Source organism: Ascaphus truei, chromosome 10, assembly GCF_040206685.1.
Source record: "Ascaphus truei isolate aAscTru1 chromosome 10, aAscTru1.hap1, whole genome shotgun sequence".
In the NCBI taxonomy this organism is placed as follows: domain Eukaryota; kingdom Metazoa; phylum Chordata; class Amphibia; order Anura; family Ascaphidae; genus Ascaphus; species Ascaphus truei.
In genome coordinates, this window is record NC_134492.1 from 57350559 (window position 1) to 57377868 (window position 27310).

General features: G+C 48.0%; 1 protein-coding gene across 1 annotated transcript in view; it reads right to left on the minus strand.

The window, feature by feature from the left end:
• The window catches only part of LOC142503341 (uncharacterized), a 184665-nt gene that overhangs the window by 119664 nt on the left and 37691 nt on the right, over positions 1-27310 (minus strand). The window contains exons 3-5 of the mRNA XM_075615495.1: positions 26904-27117; positions 23377-23539; positions 1724-1843 (exon numbers count right to left, since the gene is read on the minus strand). Of these exons, the coding sequence (XP_075471610.1) occupies positions 1724-1843; positions 23377-23539; positions 26904-27117 (497 nt within the window). The remainder of the gene's footprint in view (positions 1-1723; positions 1844-23376; positions 23540-26903; positions 27118-27310) is intronic.

Genomic DNA, 27310 nt, shown 5'->3' on the forward strand with positions numbered 1-27310 from the left:
TATATATGTGTGTGTATACAGGGCCGCTGGGAGCGGGTTCCTGGCCCCCCAGCAACTCTTTCCTCCCCCGCACTTTCCTGTGATGGCTGCCTCCTCGCTGTCGCCCTTTTTCTCCTTCACCGCAGCGTCAAATTATGCAGTGGATGTCACTAATGTGCCATCGCGCTGCGCCGCGTTGCCATGGTAATTTCATGCTGCGGTGAAGGAGATGGAGGGCGGCAGCAAGGAGGCGGCCGCTACAGGTAAGCGCTTTCCCATCAGGCCCGAGACTGCGGCAAATGTATATGTAGTCGGGTATATGTAGCCCCTGTAATGTGTACAGGCCCCCCCCCCTCTCGTTGGCCCTGTGTATTTACATATACATACACATATATATATATATACATACACACATATACACACATATACACACATATACACACACACACATATACACACATATACATACATACATACATACACATACACAATAAAGATAATCTATAAACTGTGATAAGTATATGAAAAAGACCCCAATGAAGTCTGCATGAATCAATATTATACAACAATGTATCAAAAGGAACACAATTACACAATAGGCAGACTCAAATAGACATGCCACCAGAACTAATAGAAAGATACATTTGAAGAAAGGACACAGTGGCATCCCACCCAATGCTAGGAATTATTGGTAAAGGTATCCAATTAGATTTTGTGAGTAAATACTTAATGCTGCATGTCATAGTTCTTTGAACGACAGTAACATTTATTCTGAAATGTTGTAGAGAACTAACAAACTATCTCCCATCTACAGATCAGATGCCACACATACCCAATCTAATAAAGGGAAGATTAGCGCCTGAAAGCTTCTCAGTGTAAGCATGAGTTTGTTCATTCAGTAGTCATCACTAAAGAACAATACGTTTTCTCTAAACTCAACTGGACTAAAACAGCGGCTACATCGGGAGAAAAGGTGGCTCGGACTACGATTCCACCAGCTGCTGAGTTTTAGTGTCCAGCATACATAAGGTTATTTTCCATGAAGTGACACCTTCTAATGAACCAACATGAGAGGTCATCATTGGTGCATCTCCAGAGATCTCCCAAATCACTGATTCCCCGAAGGGTTTCAGATACTGAAGCCAACTGGGGCTCTAGATCCAAGATCTTGTGGATCCAAGATCTTGTAGATCCAATATGTCTTTACCCTCATGTCTTTCCACGTTAGCAGGAGCACAAATAACATCATGTTCCAATAATAATAATAAATAAATAAACATTTTGTACATATCCCTTGAGATCTTGATGTAAATCTATTAGTCACTTGGTAGGTGGCAGCCCTAATTTAATCACAGCTCTCTTGTACACTGCACCCTCTCTCACACGTGACCTTAAATGGTTGGAAACATATTTATTTAAAGGAAAACTTTCTGACTCTGTCCAACATGGGGGTGAGTGTGAGGGGGTTACCCAGTAATTTAGCTCTTAGTCCCTAGTTTACAACGTGGTCTTCCCATGTTATCTCTACTGCAGAGAGCAGTACCCATAGTAAGGCCCCCTATGTGCAAGATATGCAAAGAAGTCCTGATTAAGCTCCGTATAATATCAGCTCAACCCCACCATTGCTGGACAGTCCAGTCATTCATTCGGAAGACGTATTGCTATATGTCATCAACGTATCGCTGAATCGATTCAATCGGTGGGATTCCCAGGAGAAGTACTCAATCCCACGACCAACACTCACCTCGGGCTCCTGGGCTTGGGGCACATTGGGCGCCGGCGTATCACAGTCCGGCATGTAATGTTCACAGTAGTCATGGGCGGCTTTGGGGTCGTCACTGATCAATAGTTGCTGGATGTCGCCCTGGTGAAAAGATTTATCAAAACACATTATTATTAGAGATGGGTAATTGGGCGGAACTGAGTGTGTGAAATCAGAACCGGCCAGAACCTCCCATTCCACAACCACAGCATTAATCCAAATCAGAACTTCCAGGAGAAGTGGACATCTTTAGCTGTTCCATGTCAAATTATGTTAAGTTTTCCAGTAATATTATCTTAGTTTGCTAATAGTTTTTTTCTGACTTTATACATATTCTAGGCCTTTTAATGTTTTATTGTACTATTTTACCATTTCCCTAAAACCCAGTTTAACCCATAATTTGGCAAAACCAGAACACAATGCAAAGGGGAAAAGAAGACATCTTCTAGAGGACAAAACACTCAACTTCTGTTTATAACGGGCATTATACACACTTCAACAAAACAACACATTTGCATTCATGTGGCATCATTATATCAAGGTATATTGCGCCCCGAGGCTGTCAGCTTGTGATTTAGGGAGTCATTAGGAGGAGTTATAGGGAGCGATTATATGGGGTAATAGGAGCAGTTACATGGGGTAATAGGATGAGTTATAGGGAGCGGGTATATGGGGTAATCGGAGGAGTTACAGGGAGCAGTTAAATGGGGTAATAGGAGGAGTTATAGGGAGCGGTTATATGGGGTAATAGGAGGAGTTATAGGGAGAGCTTATATGGGGTAATAGGAGGAGTTATAGGGAGAGCTTATATGGGGTAATAGGAGGAGTTATAGGGAGCGGTTATATGGGATAATAGGAGTAGTTATAGGGAGCGGTTATATGGGGTAGTAGGGGGAGTTATAGGGAGCGGTTATATGGGGTAATAGGAGGCGTTATAGGGAGTAATAGGAGGAGTTATAGGGAGCGGTTATATGAGGTAATAGGAGGAGTTATAGGGAGAGGTTATATGGGATAGTAGGGGGAGTTATAGGGAGAGGTTATATGAGGTAATAGGAGGAGTTATAGGGAGAGGTTATATGGGGTAATAGGAGGCGTTATAGGGAGTAATAGGAGGAGTTATAGGGAGCGGTTATATGAGGTAATAGGAGGAGTTATAGGGAGAGGTTATATGGGGTAGTAGGGGGAGTTATAGGGAGAGGTTATATGAGGTAATAGGAGGAGTTATAGGGAGAGGTTATATGGGGTAGTAGGAGGAGTTATAGGGAGCGGTTATATGGAGTAATAGGAGGAGTTATAGGGAGCGGTTATATGGGGGAATAGGAAGAGTTATAGGGAGCTGTTTTATGGAGTAGGAGGAGTTATAGGGAGCGGTTATATAGAGTAATAGGAGGAATAATAAGGAGCAGGAGTTATAGGGAGAGGTTATATGAGGTAATAGGAGGAGTTATAGGGAGAGGTTATATGGGGTAATAGGAGGCGTTATAGGGAGTAATAGGAGGAGTTATAGGGAGCGGTTATATGACGTAATAGGAGGAGTTATAGGGAGAGGTTATATGGGGTAGTAGGGGGAGTTATAGGGAGCAGTTATATGGGGTAATAGGAGGAGTTATGCAGTGGGTATATTGGGTAATAGGAGGAGTTATAGGGAGCGGTTATATGGGGTAATAGGGGGAGTTATAGGGAGGGGTTATATGACGTAATAGGAGGAGTTATATGGAGTGGTTATATGGGGTAATAGGAGGAGGTATATGGAGCGGTTATATGGGGTAATAGGGGAGTTATAGGGAGCGGTTATATGGGGTAATAGGAGGAGTTATAGGGAGAGGTTATATGGGGTAATAGGAGGAATTATAGGGAGCGGTTATATGGGGTAATAGGAGGAGTTATAGGGAGCGGTTATATGAGGTAATAGGAGGAGTTATAGGGAGAGGTTATATGGGGTAGTAGGAGGAGTTATAGGGAGCGGTTATATGGAGTAATAGGAGGAGTTATAGGGAGCGGTTATATGGGGTAATAGGAGGAGTTATAGGGAGAGGTTATATGGGGTAATAGGAGGAATTATAGGGAGCGGTTATATGGGGGAATAGGAAGAGTTATAGGGAGCTGTTTTATGGAGTAATAGGAGGAGTTATAGGGAGCAGTTATATGGGGTAATAGGAGGAGTTATAGGGAGCGGTTATATAGAGTAATAGGAGGAATAATAAGGAGCAGTTATATAGGGCAATAGGAGGAGTTATAGGGAGTGGGTATATTGGGTAATAGGAGGAGTTATAGGGAGCGGTTATATGGGGTAATAGGAGGAGTTATAGGGAGTGGGTATATTGGGTAATAGGAGGAGTTATAGGGAGCGGTTATATGGGGCAATAGGAGGAGTTATAGGGAGCTGTTATATGGGGGAATAGGAAGAGTTATAGGGAGAGGTTATATGGGGTAATAGGAGGAGTTATAGGGAGCGGTTATATGGGGTAATAGGAGGAGTTATAGGGAGCGGTTATATGGGGTAATAAGAGGAGTTATAGGGAGCGGTTATATGGGGTAATAGGAGGAGTTATAGGAAGCGGTTATATGGGGTAATAGGAGGAGATATAGGGAGAGGTTATATGGGGCAATAAGATGAGTGAGTGACACATATGATAAAATGAAATATAGCAAGTTATATGTCTTTGTTAAATCATTACTCTCCTCTGAGGTAGCATAAATCATGAGTCGGATTTGGCAAACGGTCTCTAGCCCAACAAAAAACAGAAAACTAATATCCTCTGACCAAACTAAAACCCGCTGCAGTTCCCAACCGCACCAATGTGGCAACTCGAAGCTGCATTGTTTTCTATCTTAACAGTTTCCTTCCTGGAGTTGTAGCAAAGTTCTGTGTCACATTCCCAAACTAAACCCTTCACAGCAAAGCCATATATACAGTATCTATATATATATATATAATATTCATAGGCCCATACCAGACCTCTATCCCACTTTGTCATGTCACTGCCATTAGTACACTTTGCCCCTAGGAGGGACTGATCCCTTAACCCTGTCACTGCCATTAGTACACTTTGCCCCTAGGAGAGACTGATCCCTTAACCCTGTCACTGCCATTAGTACACTTTGCCCCTAGGAGAGACTGATCCCTTAACCATGTCACTGCCATTAGTACACTTTGCCCCTAGGAGGGACTGACCCCTTAAGCCTGTCACTGCCATTAGTACACTTTGCCCCTAGGAGAGACTGATCCCTTAACCATGTCACTGCCATTAGTACACTTTGCCCCTAGGAGGGACTGATCCCTTAACCATGTCACTGCCATTAGTACACTTTGCCCCTAGGAGGGACTGACCCCTTAAGCCTGTCACTGCCATTAGTACACTTTGCCCCTAGGAGGGACTGACCCCTTAACCATGTCACTGCCATTAGTACACTTTGCCCCTAGGAGAGACTGATCCCTTAACCATGTCACTGCCATTAGTACACTTTGCCCCTAGGAGGGACTGACCCCTTAACCATGTCACTGCCATTAGTACACTTTGCCCCTAGGAGAGACTGATCCCTTAACCCTGTCACTGCCATTAGTACACTTTGCCCCTAGGAGAGACTGATCCCTTAACCATGTCACTGCCATTAGTACACTTTGCCCCTAGGAGAGACTGATCCCTTAACCCTGTCACTGCCATTAGTACACTTTGCCCCTAGGAGAGACTGATCCCTTAACCATGTCACTGCCATTAATACACTTTGCCCCTAGGAGGGACTGACCCCTTAAGCCTGTCACTGCCATTAGTACACTTTGCCCCTAGGAGGGACTGACCCCTTAACCATGTCACTGCCATTAGTACACTTTGCCCCTAGGAGGGACTGATCCCTTAACCATGTCACTGCCATTAGTACACTTTGCCCCTAGGAGGGACTGACCCCTTATCCATGTCACTGCCATTAGTACACTTTGCCCCTAGGAGGGACTGATCCCTTAACCATGTCACTGCCATTAGTACACTTTGCCCCTAGGAGGGACTGACCCCTTAACCATGTCACTGCCATTAGTACACTTTGCCCCTAGGAGGGACTGATCCCTTAACCATGTCACTGCCATTAGTACACTTTGCCCCTAGGAGGGACTGACCCCTTAACCATGTCACTGCCATTAGTACACTTTGCCCCTAGGAGGGACTGATCCCTTAACCATGTCACTGCCATTAGTACACTTTGCCCCTAGGAGGGACTGACCCCTTAACCATGTCACTGCCATTAGTACACTTTGCCCCTAGGAGGGACTGACCCCTTAACCATGTCACTGCCATTAGTACACTTTGCCCCTAGGAGGGACTGATCCCTTAACCATGTCACTGCCATTAGTACACTTTGCCCCTAGGAGGGACTGATCCCTTAACCATGTCACTGCCATTAGTACACTTTGCCCCTAGGAGGGACTGACCCCTTAACCATGTCACTGCCATTAGTACACTTTGCCCCTAGGAGGGACTGACCCCTTAACCATGTCACTGCCATTAGTACACTTTGCTCCTAGGATAGACTGACCCCTTAACCATGTCACTGCCATTAGTACACTTTGCCCCTAGGAGGGACTGACCCCTTAACCATGTCACTGCCATTAGTACACTTTGCCCCTAGGAGAAATGTCCTCTTTCAGTGGAACATTTGCAGGCCGCTCTGGCTCGCCCTCGTTACTCGCGCCCTGGTGCACCAGAGGATTAGACCTCACCGGGAAGGAATGTTACAGGACAGAAATACAGGAAAAATACTCGGCTGAGACCTGTAAGTTTCATCTCTGGGAAAGGCATTACTTAGCTCAGCCCAGAGACCGGCTTCCTGGCAGCGCCAGCGCCAAGCCCTTAACAGAAATACCGCAGGCACTGCGTACGGAACAAATTAACCCCTCCCATGCCAGGGTGGCATAGAACCTCTAGAAGCATTACAGGTATTAAAGTGGCAAGGAACAAAGTACTTATTGACCCACAGGGTATATAAAGTCTACACCAGGGGCGGCCAACTCCAGTCCTCAAGGGCGACCAACAGGTCAGGTTTTCAGGATATGCCTGCTTCAGCACAGGTGGCTCAATCAGTGGCTCAGAGTTATAGGGATGAAGCAGGGGGTCTCTGGGGATGAACCCCATTAATTTCAGCTCCAGCGCCCCCCTGCTTCCGGAGACACTCACCACTGTAGGGGGTGCGGGTAGCAGCTCAGGCTGGGCGATCTGGGGCTAGCGTAATGGCGACCATGAAGCTCCCTCGTCACGCCGGCCAATAGAAAGCCGTGACATCATCCCTTGTGGCTTCCTATTGGCCAGCGAGACTGGGATATTTAAACCTGTGGAGCAGCTACCTACGCCCCCTACGGTGGTGAGTATCTCGGGGAGCAGGGGGTTCCCGGAGCTGAAATTAACGGGGTTCAGGTCCGGAGACCCCCTGCTATTATTATTTCATGGTGATGTTACGCATCAATTAATTTGATAAAATTGGGGGTTACATTGATGAACTTTGGGGTTCACTTTACACGTGGGAGAAAGATGGGAAAATGTCTTGGCTGAAGTCCGAAGCGGCTGCGTTTCTTCGGACGTTCGGCTTTTGGCGACTTTTTCCGCCTTCGGGAAAGAAAACGGCTGATGAGCGAAGGCGGAAATTCACTTTCGAGTAAAGGGAACTGGAAAAGTTTGCTTCAGCGCACGTGATAAAACAACCCCTCAAAAAATAGCAACTCTGCCGCCGGATAAACGTAGGCAACACAGCATGGTTTTCGTGCGGTTTGTGAAGAACAAAAAAGGTTTGAACGAACTTTTGCGGGTTTCACGGAGAAATAGATAAACGCGTCTGACAATCACATGAAAAGGCTGCAGTGTAAAGAGTTAATCCAAGCGGCACTTTAAAAAAATACTTCATAAAAATGTTGGTTTTAATATACTCCACCTTTGATTACCTTTATTGAAAACTAATTACCTAAGCTGCTGATTGATTGGTTCTGCCGTGATCGATCCGCAAAGATCTTGCTTTCCTGGGTTCACTTAATGGCCACCTTTCAGTTTCAATCAATCAACCCTTCAGTCAGTGTAACGCAGCAACTACAATGTATCCTTATATTACTAAGGTAACACTATCTATTGTTGCAGTTTGCAGCTCAAACTGCTGGAAACGTTGGCAACAAATGATCACAAACAGGAAAGTGTTACACAGATCTTGCACTGCTGGGGAGGTGGTCTGAAACCTCTTTCTGGGATTCTCACTCATTTTACACTTCAGCCAAGCCTCACTATTTAAAAACGGCACTTTTCTGCTGCAATTTAATTTTTGGGCCAAATAAAAATCCCGACAGGTCTGCATACCCTGCTCTTCCCCATTATCTCTTAGCATACAGTGCTTCTATTGCCGCCAAGGATTTTGGGTAATGACATGCAGATGAGCACACAGTGTCACCCTTTGCTTCTTATCCATTATAACATGGGTCCCCTATAAGCTTATGGCTGCCACATTACACAGGTTTCCCAGCACCGCTTGGGTCAGAAACACCGAATCTCGCCGAGTTTGCTTCCTGGGAGGGTGACATCTCTGGCATCTATATATCAAGGCCAGTGTGCTTCCATATGCAGGGCCGTCAACAGGGCGAGAAGAGCTGGGAGAATTGTCCACGACCCGGCCGGCCGGTGCTGAAAGTTGGGTCAAGCCCAACTTCTGTGTCCGACTGCCAGGCCTCTGTTTGAGGTCGGGTCTCAGCTCTCCCCCTAGCTGCTGCGGCCGGACATTCACTCCAATGCCCCCGTCCCAGGCCTAACTTCCGCATCTCCCACTGCGGGACCAGGGTCCCCCCCGCCCCCCACCACAAGGTCACCTTGTTGTGGGGAGGAAGTGTGCGTGCATGTGTGTGTTTTTTGAAGGAGTGAAAATTAGTGTAGGGAGGGGGGATTGAGTTTGAGAGAACGGTGTGAGGAGAATGAGAGGAGGAGAAAGCAAGCAGGAGGTGGGTGTAAGAGAGGGGAGAGGGAGTGAGAGACAGAAGGGGCAGAGTGAGGGGGAGGGATACAGAGGGGGGAGAGGGAGGGAGGAGAGTAAGAGGGGGATATTGAGTGTAAGAGGAAGGGGGATTGAGTGAGAGGGACAGGGTATTGAGTGTGAGAGGAGGGGGTGAGGAGGAGGAGGGAGAGAATGAGAGGAGGAAGCAAGCAGGAGGGGTGTGAGAGAGAGGGGGAGGAAGAGTAAGAGTGCGGGGAAGAGGGAGGCAGGGTGAGGGGGGTGAGAGAGTGAGGTGGTGTGTGAGGAGGGGGGATCCCTGGACCCCAGGACACCATGATTGGGAGCCCCGGTGGAAAGTTTAGTCCTGGGCCCCGGGAGAGCTGCTGTCGGTCCTGTCCATGTGTGCACCATAAGTATCAAAAGATAAAAGTCCCACTTGAATAAATGGGATTTTTTTCTTTGATGCACCGGGTGCAGGAATTTAGCCCCAAAATGGCCCCTCAGTGCGCGGTGCGGAGATCAGGAGCATGTGGAGATACTCAACATCCTAACATTCGTTGCAGGCACACAAGCCTAACCTGTGCACAGTAACCCCACCCTCCTGAGATAAAGCAGGACCAGGTGTTCTGAAACCAGAACAGGCCGGGGAGTATTCTCCATGTGTCTGTGTACAACAAAGTGTGCCACGTATGCCAAGTCCCCAAACGCCAAGCCCACGAACACCAAGCCCACGCACGCCAAGCCTGCGAACGCCAAGCCCATGAACGCCAGGCCTGCATACGCCAAGCCCACACACACAAAGCCCACGCATGCCAGGCCCGTGTCCACCAAGCCCACGCATGCCAAGCCCACGCATGCCAAACTCACGCATGCCAGGCCCGTGTATACCAAGCCCACGCATGCCAAACTCACGCATGCCAGGCCCATGTCCACCAAGCCCACGCATGCCAAACTCACGCATGCCAGGCCCGTGTATACCAAGCCCACGCATGCCAAGCCCACGCATGCCAAACTCACGCATGCCAGGCCCGTGTATACCAAGCCCACACACACAAAGCCCACGCATGCAACGCCCGTGTCCACCAAGCCCACGCATGCCAAACTCACGCATGCCAGGCCTGTGTATACCAAGCCCACGCATGCCAAGCCCACGCATGCCAGCCCCGTGTACACCAAGCCCACGCATGCCAGGCGCACGTACGCCAAGCTCACGCACGCCAAGCCCACACATGCCAGGCCTGTGTCCACCAAGCCCACGCATGCCAAGCCCACGCATGCCAAACTCACGCATGCCAGGCCCGTGTATACCAAGCCCACGCATGCCAAGCCCACGCATGCCAAACTCACGCATGCCAGGCCCGTGTATACCAAGCCCACGCATGCCAAGTCCACGCATGCCAAACTCAAGCATGCCAGGCCTGTGTATACCAAGCCCACGCATGCCAAGCCCACGCATGCCAGCCCCGTGTACACCAAGCCCACGCATGCCAGGCGCACGTACGCCAAGCTCACGCACGCCAAGCCCACGCATGCCAGGCCTGTGTCCACCAAGCCCACGCATGCCAAACTCACGCATGCCAAACTCACGCATGCCAGGCCCGTGTATACCAAGCCCACGCATGCCAAACTCACGCATGCCAGGCCCGTGTATACCAAGCCCACGCATGCCAAGCCCACGCATGCCAAACTCACGCATGCCAGGCCCGTGTATACCAAGCCCACGCATGCCAAGCCCACGCATGCCAAACTCACGCATGCCAGGCCCGTGTATACCAAGCCCACGCATGCCAAGCCCACGCATGCCAAACTCACGCATGCCAGGCCCGTGTATACCAAGCCCACGCATGCCAGGCCCGTGTACACCAAGCCCACGCATGCTAGTCACGTGTATACCAAGCCCACGCATGCCAGCCCCGTGTATACCAAGCCCACATATGCCAAACCCACGCACGCCAAGGCCACGTGCGCCACGTGCTGTGCGACTGAAACGGGTCCCACCTCCTGAGCTCCACAGCAATCAGTGATATGTGGGCAGAGAGCTGTGCATCTTCATTGCAAACACCCTTCCCAGGACATGTGGGAGACAGATTGCGGTAATGCATAAAAAGTAACACACAGATGTCTGCGTCGCTTCCACTTCCAATAAACAAGACGATTAGTCGCCTTTTTTCGGAAGCAAATTGCTGCTTGTGAATCCATGTGGTTAAAGGGACCAGTTCCACTGGGCAGACGTTTGTATATATCTTCTCATTGGCTTCTCTTGTGTCAATGAGAAATTGGAATGGCCTGTGCAGGGAAATAGTGACTGAGGAGATGTATGCATGGGGTCACATGAGCAGCGATTGCAATGGGTTAATAGGCATTATCCAATCTGGTATACACATTACAGTCATAAGACAGACCGTAGGGGAGAGTCACAGGTATGTTAAGGGGACACATATTAGTCTAACAGCTAACATCTCAAGGGCCTGTTGTGGGATCACAGAGAGACAGAGAGAGAAACTCACTGCTGTTATCCAGAACTTTAATAATACAGAAGAGAACCAAAAAATAGCGATCCTCCTGGGAGAAGATGAAACCACAGCAGAACTAGCTGCACACTATATCAGCACCTGCCACAAGCTGAGAGACGTCCACTAACCCCCACACCCCTGTGTGAAACTGTTACCCATATACCCTGCAATCATTATACCCTACCCCTAATATTCGTGTAATTATTGTCCCCCACCCCCTATTATTCACGCTTTGGCAATACTGAAATGTTCTTTCGTCATGCCAATAAAGCTGATTTGATTTGATTTGAGAGACAGAGAGAGACAGAGAAAGAGATACAGTACAGGCAGAGAGAGAGTAACAGATCAAGAGAGAGAGAGAGACAGACACAGAGACACAGAGACACACAGAGACAGAGACAGAGACAGAGAGAGAGAGACACACACACAGGCAGAGAGAGCAAGAGAGAGACAGGCACACACAGAGACACACAGAGACAGTCACAGAGAGAAAAAGAACAAGAGAGAAAGACAGACACAGAAAGAGAGAGAGACAGACAAAGGCACAGAGACAGACAGACACAAACAGCGACAGATAGGCACAGACACAGAGACACAGACAGAAAGAGAGCAAAGGGGAGAGACAGAGAGAGAGAGAGAGAAGACTGAGCGAATGAGAGCAAAAGAGAGACTGCCAGACAAACAAAGAGAGAAAAAGTAAATAAGAGATCCATCTCACTTGCCCTGCAGGTCCCAGAAGACAGATGGGAGTCTCTCCTATAAAGATGCCACTCTGACAGCAAGTTTAAAAAAGCAATAAACACTGCAAACACCAATCTGTCATGTGTGACAAATGTTACGTTGGGATCACTATCCTCACTATGCTCACTATCAGGGCCGCCAACAGGGGGGGACAGAGGGCACTGGCGTCCCGGGCCCCGTGAGTCAGGGGGGCCCGGCCATGCCCGTTAAAGAATTTTTTTCTTTTTTAAATGGCGGCGATTCTTCCGCGCGCATGCGCAGGGCAAGCAGGGTATCTGTCCTGCTGCCTGTGGGCCCGCCCGCGCCCACCCCTGGTTCCCAACGTGGGACGGAGGGGATGTGCCATGGGATTCCGCTGCGCGCGCCAACCTAACTTCCCCCGTGCGCGCGCCAACCAGGGCCGTCTTAATATATGGGCACGCTGGGGTGGGGAGTTGCCCGGGGGGCCCACAGCATAGGGGGGGCCCACGCGCCCGGCGCATGTGTGCCCACCATTGGGTTGCCAGGTGTCCGGCGAGCGTTAAGTGCTGAGAGGGCGGAGGCAGTGAGAGGGAGGGGTGGGACGGTGGCTGGGCAGAGCAAGGAGGACTGGTGTGCTGTCCCTGATTGGAGGAGAGGAGAGCCAACCAGAGGACAGCGGGGGCGGAGCCCACACCCCGGCGGGCCAGAGAGACGTGCTGTCTGTGTCCTGCAGGAGATAAGGTACAATGTGGGGGGAGGTGAGAGTATATTTAATATGTATTGGGGTGGTAGGAGTATATTTAATATATATGGGGGTGGTGGGGGTATATTTAATATGTATGGGGGTGATAGGGGTATATGTTATATGTATGGGGGTTGTGGGGGTATATTTAATATGTATGGGGGTGGTGGGGTATATTTAATATGTATGGGGGTGGTGGGGTATATTTAATATGTATGGAGGTGGTGGGGGTATATTTAATATGTATGGGGGTGGTGGGGTATATTTAATATGTATGGGGCTGGTGGGGGTATATTTAATATGTATGGGGGTGGTGGGGGTATATTTTATATATATAGGGGTGGTGGGGGTATATTTAATATGTATGGGGGTGGTGGGGGTATATTTAATATGTATGGGGGTGGTGGGGGTATATTTAATATGTATGGGGGTGGTGGGGGTATATTTAATATGTATGGGGGTGGTGGGGGTATATTTAATATGTATGGGGGTGGTGGAGGTATATTTAATATGATGGGGGTGGTGGGGTATATCTAATATGTATGGGGGTGGTGGGGGTATATTTAATATGTATGGGGTGGTGGGGATATATTTTATATATATAGGGGTGGTGGGGGTATATTTTATATGTATTGGGGAGGTGGGGGTATATTTTATATGTATGGGGGCGGTGGGGGTATATTTTATATGTATTGGGGTGGTGGGGTATATTTTTATATGTATGGGGGTGGTGGGGTTATATTTTATAAGTATTGTGGAGGTGGGGGTATATTTAATATATATGTGGGTGGTAGGGGTATATTTAATATATATATGGGGGTGGTAGGAGTATATTTAATATATGGGTGTGGTAGGGGTATATTTAATATATATGGGGGTGGTTGAGGTATATTTTTATATGTATTGGGGTGGTGGGGCTATATTTTATATGTATGGGTGTGGTGGGGGTATATTTTATATGTATGGGTGTGGTGGGGCTATATTTTATATGTATGGGTGTGGTGGGGCTATATTTTATATGTATGGGTGTGGTGGGGCTATATTTTATATGTATTGAGGAGGTGTTTTTATATATATATATATATATATATATATATATATATATATATATATATATATATGTATTGGGGAGGTGGGGCTATATTTTATATGTATTGGAGGCATCACAACTTTTACCATTGTGTCCAGTATTTTTGGACAAGCCATCTGGCCACCCTACCCACCAATGCTAAAAATGTAAAATCTCCATTCTAAGTCTAGCTAGGAGGGCTCGCTCTCCCCAAGCCCGGCGCTCCGCTCGCTCTCCCCCGCCCGGAAGTGGAGCCCAGGCTTCGCTCGCTCGCTCTCCGCCCGCCCCCCGGTTCGCGTCACAATCGCTCACAGCCTAGCAGTGCAGCACTTCCGGTGCCTGCTGCTAGTGAGCGCGTAGGAGGCTGGGAGCGACAGTCTGCATAGGTTAGAAGTATATACAGGCATACCCCGGTTTAAGGACACTCACTTTAAGTACACTCGCGAGTAAGTACATATCGCCCAATTGGCAAACGACAGCTCACGCATGCGCCTGTCAGCACGTCCTGAACAGCAATACCGGCTCCCTACCTGCCCTGCAATACCGACTCCCTACCTGCACAGCAATACCGGCTCCCTACCTGCACAGCAATAACGACTCCCTACCTGCACAGCAATAACGACTCCCTACCTGCACAGCAATACCGGCTCCCTACCTGCACAGCAATACCGGCTCCCTACCTGCACAGCAATACCGGCTCCCTACCTGCACAGCAATACCGGCTCCCTACCTGCACAGCAATACCGGCTCCCTACCTGCACAGCAATACCGGCTCCCTACCTGCACAGCAATACCGGCTCCCTACCTGCACAGCAATACCGGCTCCCTACCTGCACAGCAATACCGACTCCCTACCTGCACAGCAATACCGGCTCCCTACCTGTACTGAAGCTGTGCGCAAGCGGGGAGACTATAGAGCCTGTTACAAATGCATTATTTACATCAGTTATGCACGTATATGACAATTGCAGTACAGTACATGCAGTGGAAAAAAGGTAGTGCTTCACTTTAAGTACATTTTCACTTTACATACATGCTCCGGTCCCATTGCGTACGTTAATGTGGGGTATGTCTGTACCAGTGACTGTCTTTATTGTGATATTTCTTCAGATAAAAAAGGGGGTACATAGTTACATAGTTACATAGTAGATGAGGTTGAAAAAAAAGACATAGGTCCATCAAGTTCAACCTATGCTAAATTTAGACAACAGATACTTTATCCTATATCTATACTTACTTATTGATCCAGAGGAAAGCAAACAAAAAACCCCATTAAGGGGAAAAATTAATTCCTTCCTGACTCCAAGAATTGGCAATCGGATTAATCCCTGGATCAACATCCTTCCCATGTATACTTATTTGGTATATCCCTGTATACCTTTTCCATCTAAAAAGATGTCCAACCTTTTTTTGAACAAATCTATTGTATCTGCCATCACAGCCTCCATGGTTAATGAATTCCACATTTTAACTGCCCTTAACTGCCCTTACTGTAAAGAACCCTTTCCTTTGTTGCTGGTGAAATTTCCTTTCCTCCAACCTTAAGGGATGGCCCGAGTCCTTTGTACTGCCCGTGGGATGAATAGTCCTTTTGAAAGCTCCTTGTATTGTCCCCGAATATACTTGTATATAGTTATCATATCCCCTCTTAGACGCCTCTTTTCTAATGTAAATAAATCTAATTTAGCTAGCCTCTCCTCATAAGTTATTAATTTGGTGGTTCTGCTCTGCACTCTCTCTAGTTCCATAATGTCTTTTCTTAGGATTGGTGCCCAAAATTGTACTCCATATTCAAGGTGTGGTCTTACTAGTGCTTTGTAAAGGGGCATAATTATGTTTACTTCCCTTCCATCCATTGCCCGTTTGATGCAAGATACGATCTTGTTTGCCTTTGCAGCTACTGCATGACTTTGGGCACTATTGCTAAGCGTGCAGTCTACAAGCACTCTTAAATCCTTCTCCATCAAGGATTCCCCCAATATATCTCCATTTAATTTGTAAGTCGCCTTTTTATTCTTGCATCCCAAATGCATAACCTTACATTTATCTGTATTAAACCTCATTTGCCATTTACCTGCCCACGTTTCCAGTCTCTCCAAGACCTTCTGAAGAGAAATTACATCCTGCTCTGATTCTATTACCTTACACAATTTAATATCATCAGCAAAGATGGAGACTTTGCTCTCGATCCCAACCTCAAGGTCATTAATAAACAAGTTAAAAAGCATGGGTCCCAGAACCGATCCCTGAGGTAATCCATTCACGACTTTAGCCCAACCTGAAAAAGTTCCATTTATGACAACCCTCTGTTGTCTGCCCTTTAACCAGTTTTCAATCCAGGTGCATATATTATTACTGAGTCCAATTTTCTTTATTTTGTACACCAACCTCTTGTGTGAAACCGTATCAAAAGCCTTTGCAAAATCTAAGTAGACCACATCAACTGCATTACCCTGGTCTAAATTCCTACTTACCTCCACAAAGAAACAAATAAGGTTAGTTTGGCAAGATCTATCCTTTATAAATCCATGCTGACTATTACTAATAATTTTATTTTCCATTAGGTATTCCTGAATATTATCCCGTATTAAACCTTCAAGTAGTTTCCCTACTATTGAAGTCAGGCTTACAGGTCTGTAATTTCCCGGTCGTGATCTAGCTCCCTTTATAAATATAGGCACCACATCTGCTTTACGCCAATCTTGTGGTACTGAGCCTGTGGAAATTGAGTCCTTGAATATTAAATATAATGGTTTTGCTATTACTGAGCTTAACTCCTTGAGAACTCTTGGATGTATGCCATCGGGGCCAGGTGCCTTATTAACTTTAATTTTTTCAAGTCGCTTATGAACTTCTTCCTCAATTAACCAATTGTTCATTAATTTGGAGGTTGTGGCTTCCTCCTGCGGCACTACAACTGAAATTGATTCTTCCCTGGTAAACACAGAGGCAAAGAATTTGTTTAATACCTCAGCTTTTTCCTTATCTCCAATAATCTGCATACCCATCTCACACTGAAAGGGTCCTATATTTTCTTTTCTCATTTTTTTTTTATTAAGGTACTTAAAGAACTTTTTAGGGTTGACCTTACTTTCTATTGCAATCCTTTTTTCATTATCCATTTTTGCTAATTTGATTGCCCTTTTGCAATTTTTGTTACATTCCTTATAATTCTGATACGATGTCTCTGTCCCTTCTGATTTAAAGAATCTAAACGCCTTCCTCTTCTTGTCCATTTCCTCCCCTACCTGTTTATTTAGCCACATTGGTTTTGACTTATTTCTTTTATACTTATTACCCAAGGGTATACACTGATAAGTGTGCTTTTCTAATAATGTTTTAAACACTGCCCATTTATCTTCTATATTTTCCCTGCAAAAACATCATCCCAGTGTTGATTTTTTTCACTGTACTGCAGTTATAGCAAAGTGATGTTTCTCTTGTGAGGTATTGTAAAAGTTATATAAAAGATTGTTTTATGAATAACACTAACAGTAAGATGTCAGAATAAATTGTAAACTAGATATTCAGGGGATATTAACTATTCGTTAACAAATCGTTAATTTACATTTTTATTCATGTGAGTGATTTTGTAGGCAGCCCCCCCCCCTGTGCACTGCTTTGCCCGGGGGCCCCTAATGTTGTTAAAATTCCCCCGCGCCCCAACCCAACTTCCCCCACGCGCGCCTCCTGCCCCGGGCAACAGCTGCGGGATTAGCCCGCCAGTCTCGCCCACCCCCCCCCAGCCACCCACCCCTTGCATGCCCCCTGAGCCCACCTCTCGCGTGCCCCCTTAACCTACCCCTTGCGTGCCCCCTGAGCCCACCTCTCGCGTGCCCCCTTAACCTACCTCTCGCGTGCCCCTTAACCTACCTCTCGCGTGCCCCCTTAACCTACCTCTCGTGTGCCCCCTGAGCCCACCTCTCACGCGTGCCCCTCCCGCCCCGGGCAGCTGCCGCAGGGATATCGGGGGTAGGGGGGGAAGCGACTGGGGGGCAAGGAAGAAGGAAGCAGCACCAGCACCCACCCGGTCAAAGTAAGTCACCCACCCAGTCACTGTCACTCAGTCACTGTACCCCACCCAGTCACTGTCACCCACCCAGTCACTGTCACCCACCCAGTCACTGTCACTCAGTCACTGTCACCCACCCAGTCACTGTCACCCACCCAGTCACTGTCACCCACCCAGTCACTGTCACCCACCTAGTCACTGTCACCCAGTCACTGTCACTGTCACCTAGTCACTGTCACCCTGTCACTGTCACCCACCCTCATTCACCCACCCACCCACTGTCATTCGTCCACCCACCCATTGTCATTCGCCCACCCACCGTCATTCACCCACCCACCGTCATTCATCACACTCACCCACCCACTGTCATTCACCCACTCACCCACTGTCATTCACCCACCCACTCACCCAGACAGGCAGTCACATGTCTTTTGTTGAAAATATAAAAATAAACAGGTTGTATTGTAATGTTTTTTTCTGTATCACAATAAGAAAACAGTTAAATGGGTTCGGTGGGGGGGGTGCGCTATGGGTTGGGGGGGGGGGGCTGCTCTTTTAATTTGTCCCAGGCCCCAAGATTTCTGTTGGCGGCCCTGGTCACTATCCTCACTATGCTCTCTGTGCTCACTGTGCTCACTGTGCTCACTATCCTCACTACCCTCACTATCCTCACTACCCTCACTATGCTCACTACCCTCACTACCCTCACTGTGCTCACTATGCTCACTACCCTCACTGTGCTCACTATGCTCACTAACCTCACTACGCTCACTATGCTCACTACCCTCACTGTGCTCACTATCCTCACTATACTCACTATGCTCACTGTCCTCACTACCCTCACTGTGCTCACTATGCTCACTATCCTCACTACCCTCACTATGCTCACTACGCTCACTACCCTCACTATGCTCACTACCCTCACTGTGCTCACTACCCTCACTGTGCTCACTACCCTCACTGTGCTCACTATGCTCACTACCCTCACTGTGCTCACTATGCGCACTACCCTCACTTTCCTCGTAATCCTGACTCTCCTCACTATGCTCACCCTCCTCACTCTCCTCACTCTCCACACCATCCTACACTACTGTATCCTCAATCTCCTCACTCTCCTCACCATCTTCACATCCTCACTATCCTTACAATCCACACTACTGTATCCTTACTCTCCTTACTCTCCTTACTATCCGCACTACTGTATCCTCACTCTCCTCAATCTCCTTACTCTCCTCACTATCCTTAATCTCCTTACTCTCCTTACTCTCCTCACTATCCGCACTACTGTATCCTTACTCTCCTTACTCTCCTCACTATCCGCACTACTGTATCCTTACTCTCCTCACTATCCGCACTACTGTATCCTTACTCTCCTTACTCTCCTCACTCTCCTCACTATCCGCACTACTGTATCCTTACTCTCCTTACTCTCCTCACTATCCGCACTACTGTATCCTTACTCTCCTTACTCTCCTCACTATCCTCACTATCCTTACTCTCCTTACTCTCCTTACTCTCCTCACTATCCTCACTATCCTCACTATCCTCACTATCCTTACTCTCCTCACTCTCCGCACTACTGTATCCTTACTCTCCTTACTCTCCTCACCAGCCGCACTACTGTATCCTTACTCTCCTTACTCTCCTTACTCTCCTCACTATCTGCACTACTGTATCCTTACTCTCCTTACTCTCCTCACTATCCTCACTATCCTCACTCTCCTTACTCTCCTCACTATCCTTACTCTCCTCACTCTCCTTACTCTCCTCACTATCCTTACTCTCCTCACTATCCTTACTCTCCTCACTCTCCTTACTCTCCTCACTATCCTTACTCTCCTCACTATCCTTACTCTCCTCACTATCCTTACTCTCCTCACTATCCTTACTCTCCTCACTATCCTTACTCTCCTCACTCTCCTCACTCTCCTTACTCTCCTCACTATCCGCACTACTGTATCCTTACTCTCCTTACTCTCCTCACTATCCTTACTCTCCTCACTATCCTTACTCTCCTCACTATCCTTACTCTCCTCACTCTCCTTACTCTTCTCACTCTCCTTACTCTCCTCACTATCCTTACTCTCCTCACTCTCCTTGCTCTCCTCACTATCCTTACTCTCCTCACTATCCTTACTCTCCTCACTCTCCTCACTCTCCTTACTCTCCTTACTCTCCTCACTATCCGCACTACTGTATCCTTACTCTCCTTACTCTCCTCACTATCCTTACTCTCCTCACTATCCTTACTCTCCTCACTATCCTTACTCTCCTCACTATCCTTACTCTCCTCACTCTCCTTACTCTTCTCACTATCCTTACCCTCCTCACTCTCCTCACCCCCCTCACTCTCCTCACTCTCCTTACCCTCCTCACTCTCCTCACTCCCCTCACTCTCCTCACCCCCCTCACTCTCCTCATCCCCCTCACTCTCCTCACTCTCCCGACCCTCCCCACCCTCCTCACTCTCCCCACCCTCCTCACTCTCCTCACTCTCCTCACCCTCCCCACCCTCCTCACCCTCCCCACCCTCCTCACCCTCCTCACTCTCCCCACCCTTCCCACTCTCCTCACCCTCCTCACTCTCCCCGCCCTCCCCACTCTCCTCTCTCTCCTCACCCTCCCCACCCTCCTCACTCTCCTCACCCTCCCCACCCCCCTCACCCTCCTCACTCTCCTCACCCTCCTCGCCCTCCTCACTCTCCCCACCCTCCTCACTCTCCTCACCCCCTCACTCTCCTCACCCCCTCACTCTCCTCACCCTCCTCACTCTCCCCGCCCTCCCCATCCTACTCACTCTCCCCACCCTCCTCACTCTCCTCACCCTCCTCACTCTCCTCACCCTCCTCACCCCCCTCACTCTCCTCACCCTCCTCACTCCCCTCACTCTCCCCACCCTCCTCACCCTCCTCACTCTCCCCACCCTCCTCACTCCCCTCACTCCCCTCACTCCCCTCACTCTCCCCACCCTCTTCACTCTCCGCAGTTCTGCGTTTCTGGGATTAAAAGCAAAGTCCCGCTTCACAACATATCGGAGGAGCAAACAGATTGTCACAAAAACAGTTTCCTCAAAATTGGGCGCGGGGGATAAAACATGTTTGAAATAAATAGAAAATAGATTTATATTCTATGTAAATCCTGGCAAAGAGCGGGTTAATATTGCTCTTATGAACTATTTTGCTTGGCCGCCCCGGCACTGAAGGGGTTAGTAACGAGAAGTCCCCAGAAATGTGCTTCAGGAAATAGACGATGACCCGCTGTAATTAAGGGAAAGCAGCTCCGGGTAACAGCTTTCTGTCCCAAACGCCCTAATTACGCCACTGCTCATCTGGAGAAAATGGGACAGGACAAATCCTGACAGCTGGCAGAGTATGAAACGCCTCACACAGTGAGGAGGGAGATGGGGGAGAGAGACTGGGGGAGAGAGAGAATGGGGGGGGGGAGAGAGGGGATAGAGACAGAGGGGAGAGAGAGAGAGGGGAGAGAGAGAGCGGGGAGAGAGAGAGGGAAGGGGGAGAGAGAGGAAAGGGGGAGAGAGAAGGGGGCCGATAGAGAAGGGGGCCGATAGAGAAGGGGAGACAGAGAGAGAAGGGGGAGGGAGGGGGGAGAGAGAGGGGGAGATAGAAAGGGGGGAGAGAGAGGGGGAGATAGAAAGGGGGGAGAGAGGAGGGGAGAGAGAGAGGGGGAGAGGGAGGGAGAGAGGGAGGGAGAGAGGGGAGAGAGAGAGGTAGGGGGAGAGAGAGAGGTAGGGGGAGAGAGAGAGAGAGGGGAGAGAGAGGGTGGCAGAGAGAGGGAGGAGAGAGTGGGGGGAGAGAGGGGAGGGAAGAGCGAGGGGGAGGGAGAAGGGAAAGGGAAGGGGAGGGAAAAGGGGGAGAGAGGGGGAAGAGAGAGTGGGGAGAGAGAAACGGGGAGAGAAAGAAAGAGTGAGGGGGAAGAGGAGAGACAGAGCGGGGGAGAGAGGAAGAGAGAGAGGGAGAAGGGGGAGAGAGAGGGGGGAGAAAGATGGAAGTAGGGGGCATAGATGGAGGAGCAAAGAGAGACAGAAACAGGGAGGGTGAGAAGGGCGGGGGGGGGGGAGAGAGAGAAACTTATTTAAACAGTCCTAAGTGCTATATATATATATACACACATACACACACATACACACACATATATTTCTCTAAGGATGTTTGTGCACATCCCTCTGTGATAGGCTGGGTGGTCGGTCACTCACCCAGGACAGCCAGTGAGGCCGTACATTCCCCCCCTCCCCCCTCTCTGTGAATGGAATGGAGAGCAGTATGCACATTGGGTAGGAGGGAGTGTAAGGAGAGGGGAAGAAAGACAGCGAAGTGATTAGGAGGAGGAAACAGAGAAACCGCAAGGAGAGGAGACAGATGAGATGAGTAAGGGAGGAGGGAGAATAGTGTGCACAGAGAGGAACAGACACAGTAAGGCAAGGAGTGCAGAGAGAGGGGAGGAGTGCAAAGAGGAGCCGGGCATGGTGGAGGAAAGAGAGTGGGAAGAGGGGACAAGAGACAGCAAGGCATTACAGGGAGTGGTAAAAACAAAGACTAGTGTTTAATAACCTCTCAGCTCTCCCAGATCAGAATATGTGTATCTGTATCCCCTGAAACCGACCTCCAAACAACACTCAGAGAGACACCTGTGCACAAACAGGAGCGCACCTGCGAGGTAAGATAATGTGCAAAGTATATTTCAATGAGTCCTATTATCATATCTCCCAGGTATCTGTGTGCTACCAACGCCTCACAGAAAGCAGGGATACTGGGCCCAATTACCAGTAACCCTCAGCCTCTTACATATTCTGAGGCTGAAAAACACAGAGTAATGAAAAAACACAATTAAAGTAATAAAAGTATTATCACTACAGCTTTGTAAATAAAAACAAATAGTAGTGTTACAACAGATCTATAAATAAAAATGAGAGATTGACAGCAGTAGTACCCTGGGTTTGTAAAGAAGATAATGTGATACTCTGTGCCGCTCTGGTACACCACTCTTTCAGAGCTATCCTGTACATGGCATCAAAAGTCTGGGCACAAAGCCTATACCAGAGGTGGCCAACTCCATCCTCAAGGGCCACCAATGGGTCAGGTTTTAAGTATATCCCTGTTTCAGCACAGGTGGCTCAACCAGTGGCTCAGTGAACGACTTCATTCCTCAAGGGCCACCAACAGTCAAGTTATAAAGATATCCCTGCTTCAGCACAGGTGGCTCAATCAGTGGCTCATTCAACGACTGAGCCACTGATTGAGCCACCTGTGCTGAAGCAGGGATATCACTAATATCAGGCTGGTGGTGGCCTTTGCGGACTGGAGTTGGCCAACCCTGGCCTATACTCTTACCTTAGACTTGGACAGGCTCCCTCTTGTACCTGAGCTGTTTTGTGTACCATCCCCTGTTCCCTAAACAATTCCAACTTTCCTACAAACCAGTTGTTTTCCTTAAACGTGTTTTCTCACCTTCCCCAGCCTCTCTCAGTTCAGTCTGAATAATAGTACAAAATAAGCATCTGGGTGAAACAAAATGGATACTGAATGACATCAATCCCATTTCCAAATCCCAAATGGTTTCCAACAGACATAATGGACTCTGAATCCCACAACTCCATCTTCAACCTCTCCCCCTCCCCTCGTTCCTCACCTCAAACACCTCCTCGTCCAGCATACGGGTCCCGAACACGGTGATGCCGCCGGTATCCAGGACGGGCTTGTCACTCCTGGGCAGAGGCATGGTAATCTTCTTCTTACAATCCACAATCATCGTCACCGTTTTCTTCTCCACGCTGATGGCTATCCGATGCCACCTGTGAACGGCACGCAGGGTCAGTTGGTCATCACGGAAAACACAAGGGGGGCACAACATACTAGGAGTACTTTATTGGGGGTGCTACGAAGTAGTAGAAACCTTCATAAATTGTGCGTGGTGTGAAGGTCATTGTGTGACATACATATCTTCTATTATAGATATTGGGAAGGTGTCTGCCCGGTCGCTAGGCATTGGGACACCTCTTAAGGTATCGTAAGCACATTTTGGCTGCTGGTTCCTGAGATTAAGGAGCAGGTTGGCGTTTGGATACAACTGGGCAAATTCTATTTCTAATTCTAGGAGTTTTTAAAATTTCTCTAAGCGAGTCACCTCACTGGATGCTGTACCTGGTAGGCTATGGTGACATCACAATGCACATAGCCTGGTGGCAGATAAGGAGAGTCAGGTAGCAATAAAGGTGACACAGAAAGCAGAGGGAGAAAGAGGAAGTCAGTTGATGCGTGAGGAAACAGTAAGAAGGCTGGAGAAGGGGAGAGAGGAGGAAAGAATTTGGGACGTCATAAGGTATTAAAGGAAAGTGATAGGAGGAGGAGGGAGAGACAGAAAAGAGGAGGGGTGAGAGATGGTAGTATGGGGTGGGGGTGAGAGGAAATGGTGAGGGGGAGATGAGGTTGGTTATCTTAGAAATCCTAAGCAACGCCGGTTATTTTCAGCTAGTGGTGTACTTGGTTGTGTGAAATACATTTTGATACATCCCTCATGTTGGATACATGATTGATCCAATTTAAATGGAAACAAAACGAGGTTTTTGTTAGAATGAGTGTTTGTAAATATAATTACTAGTGTAATATTATTTATACAGTAATAGCCACACTGTGAAAATAATACATTTTGTTAACATACATAGTGAAACGTCCACGCTGCGTCATATATGCATTCCAAGTGCAATCCAGTTCAACGCGCCCAAATATTTGACTAAACCCATTTTTGACGCATATTGAGGAAGGAAAGGTTAGTACGCAGTATAATTTGTGATTTCCGTATATATCAAAGTGACACCAAATATGTATTTTGCGACGCTTCTTACATTGAGGAAATGAAAATGATGAGGTTTGTGATGACCGTCCTACAGATATAATGCTGGCCAATATGACAGATACCAGTGTTGGCGGTGTTTGGCTCACGTACAGGTGGCAAAGGTCATCATCTGAGCTCTGCCAGACTCTCACTCTCAGTGGTCTTCCAGTCGCTATGGTATACACTGGCTGGCAAGTCTGACGTCAAACTACTTGTAAGGGTGGATGGTGGAGACTGGTATTGATGATGGGTGGTGGCTGCTGGGCATCACTGATCTGAGTTTCATGGATACTACAGGGGGTAATTTTACCGGCAGTTTAGCAGATCGTCCACCACTAGCCTCAAGCAAATTCTGCCCTATCATTACCCTCACACAGTAGTAGGAACACACGTGGGATGACTTGGCTGAAGGCAGTATTGTCACTGCCGTGCTGGTCAGAGCTATGGCCTCCTCAAACGGCCTCAGTGGTCCAAAGCTTGGAGTTCCATCTCCATGGTGTAGTCATTCACAGCTTCAGCGTATCACGGGTTTAAACAAGAAAGAAAAGTGGCCAGAAGATATCGTTTTCACAGATACTACGCAGGGATCCTTTCTCGGGCATTTGTCTATGGCATCCACCAGCCTCAACAATTCAGTATTATCATTAGTCTCACACTCTTCCTTAATGCAAACAAGGGTCCTTTCTAGTGGGACGATAAGTGGGATGACAGCTTTGTCACTGCTGACCAGAATGGTATTGCCACCAGGTTGCTTCCATAATCTCTTGCCTCGACCTCCAGGCCCCTTGAAGAAAGTCAACTTTCAACATACATACATATGGTAGCTAGCCTCCTAAACATGCTGCTGAGCCTGACATCCAGGATTACTAATGCCACTATCACTACAACAATCTACCTTTGGCAAGAGGAGTGAACTCACACCAATGGGTGGTAACAGTCATGTAGTCCCCTCCATGTCCACATGCCCAGTGGTTCCCAACTCGCGTTGGAAAGTTTGAAAGATATCCTAACTTCAGCACAGGTGGCTCAATCAGTGGCTGAGTCATATTGAATGAACCACCTGTGCTGAACCCGGGATATCCTTAAAACTGTTGGGGGTTGTTGAGGACTGCAGTTGGGAACCACTGGTCTAATCCACGTCTGTTGTGAGGTGCACCATCCTACTGTGTGAAGTATCAAGAGCCAGACCCACTATTTCAACAGCCACTTGGTACAGGTGTGGAACAACAGTGAAACAATAGGTCCAACATCAAGTATTTTAGGAGCTCCTGGAAGCTCTCACCCACTACAAAACTAAGATAATCTCTTGCCTCGACCTCCAGGCCCCTTGAAGAATGTCAACTTTCAACATACATACATATGGTAGCTAGCCTCCTAAACATGCTGCTGAGCCTGACATCCAGGATTACTAATGCCACTATCACTACAACAATCTACCTTTGGCAAGAGCAGTGAACTCACACCAATGGGTGGTAACAGTCATGTAGTCCCCTCCATGTCCACATGCCCAGTGGTTCCCAACTCGCGTTGGAAAGTTTGAAAGATATCCTAACTTCAGCACAGGTGGCTCAATCAGTGGCTGAGTCATATTGAATGAACCACCTGTGCTGAACCCGGGATATCCTTAAAACTGTTGGGGGTTGTTGAGGACTGCAGTTGGGAACCACTGGTCTAATCCACGTCTGTTGTGAGGTGCACCATCCTACAGTGTGAAGTATCAAGAGCCAGACCCACTATTTCAACAGCCACTTGGTACAGGTGTGGAACAACAGTGAAACAATAGGTCCAACATCAAGTATTTTAGGAGCTCCTGGAAGCTCTCACCCACTACAAAACTAAGAGGAACGCATTAGAGACAGACGAATCCACCCAAACCCGGCTCCCGGATTTTTGCTGATTTTACACCCCAATAAAAAGTTTATCTGTGCAAAATCCACAAACGTATTTGGGTGGTTTCAATCCGCGCGGATTCCTCAGAATCCGTTTTTGGATACAACCCCGTGGACGGATTTGTAGAAATCCAATCCGTGGATCCAGCAATCCGTCCGCGGCGTTGCGGAATCCGTGGGGTGTATTAGTAATAATAATAAAAATCTGCAAAACACGAAAATGCCCTTTTTGAGATTAATCCGCGGACCAAATTCGCCCCCAAAATTCATCCACCTCTAGACTGCATACATTGTGGCCAATTTGCTATTCAGATTTCCCCCTTGGGCAATGCTGGCCCAGCTCAGTATCACTATACATTACAGCCACGTAATGTACGGACTTACTCACTTCAGCCTTGGCTGACAATTGGACCCATCTCCCCCCATGTCACTTACTTGCCGTCTGCAATGTTGACAGTCCTGAATATGGGGTAATCCTCGGGGGCGGGTTTTCCGTGCTGGTCTTCGAATAGGAAGACGGGAGACCTCCCGACCTCAATTCCCAGCTGCTGGACGCCTTGCTCATTGTATATGGACAACAGGAATGTCTGCAGGCCTCTTTTGGGCTTCACTGTCAGCAGGACTGAGAAATCTTTTGGGAATGGTCCCCCTGAAAAAGAAAGAGAAGTGTAAAGTGTTAGCATGAGAAGTATATATTACAACATGTCGGAGAGCTCGGAACTCCACATTAAAACCATCCAGAGCGGCGGGCAATGAATTCAATAGATGGATGTAGGTCATTCTAAACAAAATCAAGAGTTATTGTTATCTTGTGTTTCCCTGCTCCTGTGTATGGAGGTGCT